This window comes from Choristoneura fumiferana, chromosome 9, assembly GCF_025370935.1.
Source record: "Choristoneura fumiferana chromosome 9, NRCan_CFum_1, whole genome shotgun sequence".
Taxonomy (NCBI): Eukaryota; Metazoa; Arthropoda; class Insecta; order Lepidoptera; family Tortricidae; genus Choristoneura; species Choristoneura fumiferana.
This window is the reverse complement of record NC_133480.1, coordinates 11116420-11125866: the sequence shown is the minus strand read 5'-3', so window position 1 is coordinate 11125866 and position 9447 is coordinate 11116420. Positions and strand designations below refer to the sequence as shown.

The following is a 9447-nucleotide window of genomic DNA, read 5'->3' as shown; positions in this document are numbered from 1 at the left end:
CTTCCTGGGTATAGATAAGTTTATGTGAATAAAAATATTTATTAGCAAGTGGTTTACATAATTAAAGAATTGAACACCAATAGCATCAACTAAATTTACAAAACAACATTATATCTATATTGATTTAGTCTCTAAACATTATTGCCATAATAAAAAAGTTAAAAAAGCAAGGATAGTGATTATATTATGGCTCTTACATGATCTTTACCTGAAAACCACTTAGATGTAGAAGCAAATATGAATGAGTTAAAGTAGGTGGCATACACAAACAGACGGTAGAAACTGAAAATCTTCACTCCACATTACTTAAGACAACCAGATGGCTAGTGGTTAGAGAACCTGACTATGAAGCTTGAGGTCCCGGGTTCGATTCCCGTGTCAGTGCAGATATTTGTATGAAAAAATATGAATGTTTGTTCTCGTCTTCGGTGTTTAATATGTATTTAAGTATGTATCTTTATCTATATAATATTTATCCATTGCTTAGTACCCATAACACAAGCTTTGCTAAGCTTACTTTGGGACTAGGTCAATTGGTGTGAATTGTCGCGTGATATTTATTATTACTATTGATACACTAGTTAGCAACTTACACTTTTAGAGGAGCCATTGGCATGAAGCTCTTTCTTCACCAGTTCAAGCAGCTGCACAACAGTCACTTCAAACTTCTTCAGCAGAGCCACTAGAGTCGCAAAGTAACCTGCACGTATTTCAGGCACATTAGCACCCAAACTTCTTACTACTCTTTAAAACATACTTTAATTCTTTCTCATTCTGTAACAAAATTTACATTGCATTACATAAAGAAATTAGAAATGTATATTGCAAATATCTAAACCAATTTAAATCAACGTCTTTATTCACTGTACTGTGAATATGGACTGTTAAATATTATGAAACTAACCTCGCCGCCTTGTAACCGAGATATTATTTTAGCGCCACCGTTAAGTTTTCCGTCTTTATCAACCGCTTTTAGTAAATCAAAAGCGTCTAGAATTGAAGTTGTCACTTTTAAGTCTTTAGTAGGTTTAATTTCATCGACTTCCGTTTCTTCCTTCATTTTTAAAACAAAATTATTCCCATGCTTTAAAGAATCGCGTATCCACATGGGATCTGACGTTAAGGTGACGTTAAGCGAACGTCACGTCAATGACATTTGCTGTGTCGCTGTCAAAGAATTTCGTTCAAAAACATGAATTACCAAGATTAAAAAAAAATATGAAGCACGATATTTTCCAGTTCTAGAACGTTAAGCGGCAATTACACTGAGTCGTTCGCCGCATGCTGCAAGTGGCGACCGCAAAAGTGTAAAGAACACGGTAGTCGGCTGCATTCGGCGGGCGACAGCTGCCACCGCCTTAATAGGCCGCCGCAGTAGACGGACAACAGACAGACTAATGTAAAGGCGACGGTCGTTTGCCGAAGTAGTTTGAAACAAATTCGGCGACCGCATTAGGTGTACGACGCAGTGTAATTGCCGTTTTATGTACACACTTCTTTATCTGTGTTGCAGAATGATGCCGATCGTATGCATCGTCGGCCGATTTTTGCTCTCTGTATCGCATTCATACAGGGCTTTGTGGGTCCTTTATAAACAGCAGGGCTACTACGAAACCCGAAACTCGAAGTTCGTGTCGTGCGGCCCTCTGACACTTATACTATTTAATACGAGAGCGAGAGAGACCGCACGACACGAACTTCGTGTTTCGAGTTTCGTAGTAGCCTGCAGATCTTTCTTTCCATGGAAGTGTAGTTACGTCTTTACGGTTATTACGATGAAGTGTTTCCATGTTCAAATTTAATTTTGACTAATAATTAATTACATTTTTAATTATTACTTAATTATGAAAAATCGGCTTTCAGTTTTAATTTTTTAAATAAGTAATTAAGTAATGAAAGTCATTAGCTTAATTATATTTGTATGTTTAAAGTGTAATGTTGTTACTTGAAAAAATAAATAATGGCTGCTTCCATAGGAAACTAATGCGCGCGCGCTCAGTGTTCCATGTTTCTAAACATGGCAGGTCGCAGTGGTTTCGACGATGGAAATCCTAGGTATAAAGCTTAAAATATAATTTAAAAAGCCTTTTTAACCCTTGTTCAGTTCAATTATGTGATTTTGCGATGGGGATTTCCTATTTAATATAGTGCACCATAGCTTCTAGCAGATAATTCACTTGTTTTGGCAAAGCGATAACATAAACTGAAATTGCGATTTTAAGAGAAAACGTGTGAAGAATTACCACTTTCTATATATCATTAAGTGTACCGAAATCAAGATTTAATTATGAAATATCGTTAAAAGTAGTGTGTGTGATACAATTTATAGGTTATATTATTCCTTGGTTATGTTGGTGACTTTAGGGACTTCGGCGGCGGTCGAAGGACGGCGGGCGGCGCCCGCTCCCCTCGGAGCCCCCTTACAAGGCGTACGTCGGCAATTTACCTTCTGATATCATTCAAGGAGATATTAACAGAATATTTCCCGTAAGTACCAATTCTATGCAAATTATTGTATGCATTTTCCGGCACATCTTTCTGTTACACAAATTTAGTAAAAACAACATTAAAAACCATGCTACTCATCATCTGTCAAAGCATGTGGCATTTTTCTTGTTATTCCATGTTTTTTTTACTACTGCTGAGTTACAGTAAACCTCTAATAAATATGACCTTTCATAGCAAAATAAAATTATCAGAATTACGTTCAATGCAGTTTTTCAACTGTAGATAAAGATTTTAATATATTATTGGTAAAGACTAATTATATCTAAAAAAATTTGAAAGAACATTCATCAAATTTTCCTTCTACCTTTATACGAATGTGATTCATTTTTGTTATATTAAATGAACTCTGTACCAATGCTTTTTTTCTTGAAACCCCTGTAAAATGAAATAAAAGACATAAGCATTGACATCTCGACCATGATTTTGAGATTTGATTGGTACAAATCTGAATTTTACATAAACAGTTCTTTTACTAGCTCACCTATCCTATCCTGGTTTTTTCTTGTGTGGTTGGGTAATCAAATATTGGAAGTTGTCTTTTTTCCGATGGTCGCATAGACTTGAAATTTGGTATGGATAAATAGTATATTGGTTGACAATGCAAGTACACTCCACATAGGAAGATTGCGGTAATAATGTAACAAAAACTGATTTTATTTGACTAAGCGCTCATTTCGTCTTTTGGTGCCTCTGTATAAACCTATGACATTTTAATTTCAGAATTTATCCATAAAGAATGTGAGATTGGTTATGGATAAAGAAACAGATAGATTCAAAGGATTTTGCTATGTAGAGTTTGAATATCTTGATGATTTGATCAAGGCAATTGAATTGAGTGGCCATCTCAATGTGGATGGAAATATGATTAAAATTGATGTGGCAGAAGAAAAAAGGAATGACCGGTAAGTAATTAAGTACATACCTTATAATGAAATATGTATCTTTATTCTGTTAAAGATCAAAAATCATACTTGCTGCTGATATCAAGAGCATGGCAGTGTTACCTATTTTCTTTTTACTTAAAGTGATACATACATAGCTTAGCATTTTTCTTCATTTACTCAAAATAGTTTTTTTTTATTAATCATTCATTAATACACTTCAATTAAATTTATTTCGGTTACATTTACATTTTGTTGAATATTAAAAACTGCTTCTTTGTTTTAAAGAAAGAAAGAATTAGCTTTTGCTAATTCTAAAAAACATAATACTAGATAATACAATTTGTTTAATAGATTTATTAGTCAACAGTGAATAATCACAGTCATTTAATTAATTATAATGGCATGACATGATAATTATTATTTAATTGAATCTTGTGTTTTTTGTAATTTTGATCTTTCGTTCAAGAGATATAGGTACTGTTTTCAAAACCTTGATTTACTTCTTTAACTGAAGGAATACAGTATTGTGAATTAGGTTTACACAAGAAATTTGTGTTGTGTCACCAGCACCAATACCTAGCTGTGGCGTGACTGTAAATTGGCATTCCATATGTGTTCACAGAGGAGGAGGCTTCGATCGCGGCCGAAGGGACGGCGGGCGCGGACGCGACGGTGGTTTCAGGCGGGATGGGGGGTCGCGGTACGTACGACCATTTCGACGGAGACCGCCGCGCACCCCGCAACCAGGGTGGAGGGTTTACTCATGGTAACATTGCTTTACTAACATTTATGCTCGACACACAATAAAACAAAAGTCGTTGATTTAAATTCAGACATTACTTTATCTTTATAGAGGGAAGAGTTGCTTAGCTGCTCTTGTACCAAATTACAACAAAGTTGGTAACTTCATGCTTTAGCTAATTAGTTTTATTCATTTCCATAGTCTAAAGTCAGAAAATTTGACCTAAAATAATTATAAATGTCAATACTGTGAATGACTGATGAAGAACCTAACGAATGTGACAAAAAGCGGAACTAATGCGGCTACCTGTTGTAACTTCACTTTTTACAGGTTGCTGTGATTGTTTGAATCTCTTGTTCAATGGTTTCAGTTTGTATTTTGAGATTAAAATACTACTAATAAAAAGGTTCTAATGATAATTTAGTAATAAATAGAGCACAAATTCATTAACATTTTTGTTTCACTGTAGAAAGAGTATTTATCCTGGCCTGGCACTTACAATCTATGGCAGAGTTTAGGCCTCAGCATACTAAAATCAACCGACTATGGGTGGAAGGGAATTGTGTCTTAAAATTGTTTGTTAATGTTTTCAATTGCCCTATTGAATTGTATTTTGAGAACTTTAATATTTTTCGTAGTAAATTCATTTTGTGTCGATCAAACAAGTTATATTACTGATTATTATAAATTTTAAATGAAATAACTGTCTGTCAGTGAACTTTCAAAGAGCTGACTGTTTTTTTTTGTAATTTGTTACTCAAAATATTTTATTTGTTTGCCAGAAATATGACTTGTGTAAGACTGTTATGCCTTGGCTGTATCAATCATACATAATTTCACAGCACAGTTTTATTGTTATTATTATTATTATTGTATAACTTCGTATCATGTTTCTGTTGTAAAAAATATCTAGAATTTCTCATACTAATCCCATTTCATGAACAGATTTGAATATTTCATTATTTCAGCTTCTTTACTTCTTTTTAACAGACTTATATATTAAAAAGTGATGCTTCTTGTCATAACTATAATGCAAGCAAATATGAATGAAATATCATCCTATATTTTACAGTGTTTGCTTGCATTATAGTATTTCAATAGAAACATATCTGTAAAAAACACAATTATTTTAGAAGTAAGATGGTCAATCTGGTCATGATGGACCTCATACATTTTTCTGGGTCGAGATTTAAAAAAACTGGCACAGGACCATGCATTTCACCAATCATCTACTCATTCTTCATCTGGATTTGTCTCTGACTTCACCCTGGGGAGCTAGTTGTGTGAACTTTACGAGGGCTGTTTGAAAAGTGGAAAGAAAACACATTTTTTTTTTATGTATGCATTTATTTTTCTACATAGTCACCTTTTAACTCTAAGCTCAAGCTTCATTAAACCATCCAAAAAAGTATGATTTTGGAAAGTCATCTGTAGCGGCAATGACTTCGTCATTTAATCCAAATCGCTTACCACCGAGCCATTTTTTTAGGTTGGGAAACAAAAAAAAATCGCATGGGGCCAAATCTGGAGAATACGGGGGGTGAGGCAATAGTTCGTAGCGTAACTGTTGCTAATTTCGCCGTCACAACTCTGGACGAATGAGCCGGGGCGTTGTCGTGATGAAACAGTCCTTCAACACGGCGTCAAATTCAGCTAATAAATTGGCATAGTACTGCCCTGTTATCGTTTTCCCCTTTTCTAAGTAGTCAATATGTATAATACCCTGTGAATCCCAAACAACAGTCGCCAAGACCTTTCCAGCCGATGGGATGGTTTTTGCTTTCTTTGGAGCAGGTTCACCCGGTAAAATCCACTGCTTCGACTGCCCTTTCATTTCCGGGGTGTAGTGGTGAACCCACGTTTCGTCCACGGTCACGAAACGACGCAGAAACTCCTTCGGGTAACGTTTGAACACGACCAAACACTGCTCCGAAGTAGTCAGTCGGTTCCGTGAGTAAACGCGGCACCCACCTCGCCGATACTTTCTTCATACCCAATTTTTCTTCTAATATGTGTTGTACCCTCTCGATTGAAATGTTTACAGCATCAACAATTTCTCGAAGTTTAATTCGGCGGTCGGCTAAAACAATATTTTCAATTTTCTTAACCATATCGTCTGTAGTCACCTCAATTGGCCGGCCTGGGCGATCCTCATCAAAGACTCCCCCCCGCTGGTTGTTCTCCCCCGCTTAAACTCGTTATACCAATATCTGACGGTTGTCATAGAAGGAGCACATTCATGGTAAACCGCTTGCATTCTTACTTTTATTTAATCACATGTTTTTCCTTCCAAAAACAAGAATCTAATTACAGGCCGATACTGTTCTTTCTCCATTTTAACAATTTTAAGTTCACGCTTTCACTAAATCGCTGTCAAATGAGAAAAGAAAACAAAAGAATGCCATTTTTTTAAAATTTCCCACCTTTGAAAAATGGCTTAAAAAGGTGGTATACTTATTTTCGGCCAGTGATATTAATATATTTAGAAAACGGGTACTTATCAAACAGCCCTCGTAGTTGGTGTTGTGATTTTTTGTGACATTCAGAAATGATTTGTGACTAAAATGCGGACACTCATTTCACTAATTTTTCTCTTAAACAATTTAACGTGATACAATACTGGAAAATAAAACGAATGACGTAAAATCATGAATATCTTTTAAATAATAAGCAAGATATAAGCGAATGAACGCATTCCATCTCTTTCTAAAAAATGAGTATGTACTTTGTATGGTCGTCGTAGCATATGACGTCACAGTCCATGACGAACCTGTCCGTCTAATTGACAGTCTAAAACGTCCACATCTTCATAGTTTTTTGATGATATTTAAAAGATTCTTTTGCAATTCGGTTTGTCAAACAATAAAGGTATAATTGAATAAATAAAAAAATGCTTGTATATTCTCTATTCCCTGTTTAGAAGGCTTTAGCGATGGTGCGTTTACAGAGCGCGAGCGTGGCGGCGGCCCTCCCGCCAACGACCGGTGGGCCGAGCGGGACTCGTCGCGGGGCGAGGGCCGCTCCTCGCGCGGTCCCTCCGAGGAGCCCCGCGGCGGCGACTGGGGCCGCATGGGTCGCTCCGGCGGGGGCGGAGGCGGGGCGGGGGCGCCGGCCCGGGCGCCGGACCTGGAGGCAATCGTCCACCGCCGCGGCGAAACTTCGATGACATGCCGAATTCACGCCCGGGTAATTACCTCCTTTGAACTCAGGAAAAAAGATAGTTGATAGAGTTTATCTAGAGATTCTAGTGATTTCTCGCCAAGGTTTAATACTATTTTAATTGAGACGCTCATCCATGTTCAAAAATTTAAATAAGTAAGATGCTTAGTCATTCATTAATAATGACTAGCTGTTGCTTGAGAAAATTGCGAATCGGTACGGGAGTTAAGGAGTGAAAGCGGAACAAACAAACAAATTACCTTTTGCATATATGTGCCAAATTTCATTAAAGCCGTTTTGCGTGATTACGTATCAAACAGGATTTAAAATTTTACTACGTTAACGTGTCCATCTTTAATCAATAAAACTTACAAACCTGCAGAAAAGTTGTGTTGTCTGTATCTGGCAAAGTGGTGAATATTCGAGCGTTTTAACCGCTCAGTTAAACGGCATTACCCCTCCAAATCTATTAGAACTGCGGAAGAACAAGTCGCAAGAACTTGATCGCGCTAGATTTAGCATCATCATCGGTACAGTACGATTACTTGGAGTTAACACTTGACAGAAGGGCGTGCCTTCAGTCAATTTTCAACTTTGAGGCCATACGAATAAAATAGTTTTTACATAATCTGTAAACGTGGGTAGCGGTATACTAAAAATGGCTTTATTTGTATGTCGTCAAAGTTGAAAATTGACTGAAGGCACGCCCATCTGTCAAGTGTTAACTCCAAGTAATCGTACTGTATTGTCTTTAGCTTTCATAGAAAAATTAACCCTGAGCGTCATCTAAAAGAGATACTACTTAACTTAGAGATAATACTTGCCGAAACGGTAACGAGAAAAAAAAACGTTGAGTCTTTGTATTGTTTACCCTGAATCTGAGGGTTTATTTATAAGTTTTTTGTACTGATTTATGGTGTGCAATAAAGAATATTTGTATTTGTCTTTACGCGAACATAATGTTAAGGGTTTAAAATACATAATTATGTTTATGTATGATATTGAGTGAGCGTTGTCCTGTTGCAGACACGACCGGTCGGCCGAAGCTGAACCTAAAGCCGCGCACCGTGACGGAGCCCGTCAACTCGCTGGCCTCCACGTCGCAGGCCTCCTCCATATTCGGGGGCGCGCGGCCGAGGGAGGAGAACCTCAAAGAGACCCCAACGAGTAACCGCCCGCACCCCGCCCCCTCGCGGACATGTGTCGACGTTCCCACGTCTATGTGTGCCCTGTTTGAGCGCCGAAACGGTAGCTAACATGAACTGCAAAGCTTTTGTTAGGTTACGAGGTTGTAAATCATTTTTATCATATATTTTGTTAGCTTTATTATGAGTATTGATGAGCTTATTGTTCAGTGGTCGCGCTCGCTCATTTTCGAGCGGCAGGAACGGACGCGTCGCATTGTCATTCGCAGTATTCAAATTGCTAGTGCTGAATATCTCATTTTATACATTCGCCGGGCTCATTTGTACGATAAACTATGAACTTCACCGCATAATATTTTTAATTAGAAGGAAAATACGTCTCATTCATTTGTTATATTGACTAATTGATTTAGTTGTATTTTGTAATTAATACATATTATTTTTTCGTAGTATGTGGGCAATTTTCAGAGATTCATTGAGAGTTCTCAGTTGTAATTGTTTACAGATTCTATTGTTTGACCGGTCGAACCGGTATAATTTAATCAAATCACTGAGCGTATAATTATGAAAATAGTCTAAGTGCTGATGTTACTGATATTTCATTAATAAAATTAAACTTCCACGTACTGGGATTTCTACTTTATTAGATATTTATGTAATGTCTATAAGCTACGTGGCAAATAAACGAAAAAAAAATTGCAAAATTGTAACGGATTTTAGAAAAATGAATAAAAAGTGATTATTTGTAATGAAGGGTTTTGTGATGGACTCCTCTATCCTTCCAGTCCCGCTCCTTCATCCTTCACTATAAAAAAATTATTATTTCTCTTACTATTCTCCTAAGGCCCAGGTCTTACCTCCTACCTGTATCATAGAAGCATACATACAGCAGTTGTGCAGTCATAGCGTGCCACGATCCTACCCAGTATTAGAAATACCGATATTTTGTTAAAAAAAATGCGCTGGTCCGGAGTAACGTGTCTGAATTTCTAAACGACTGAGCTTGTTT

General features: G+C 36.9%; 1 protein-coding gene across 1 annotated transcript; it reads left to right on the top strand.

Annotated features, from left to right (window-relative positions):
- The first annotated feature begins 1990 nt into the window (after positions 1-1990).
- LOC141431500 (eukaryotic translation initiation factor 4H-like) lies at positions 1991-8549 on the top strand. The gene is given in 9 exon segments (XM_074092689.1): positions 1991-2055; positions 2365-2396; positions 2399-2487; positions 3229-3410; positions 4015-4080; positions 4082-4158; positions 7082-7266; positions 7269-7320; positions 8320-8549. Coding segments are annotated over 9 exon segments (963 nt in total). The 5' UTR covers positions 1991-2005.
- The last annotated feature ends 898 nt before the right edge of the window (positions 8550-9447 follow it).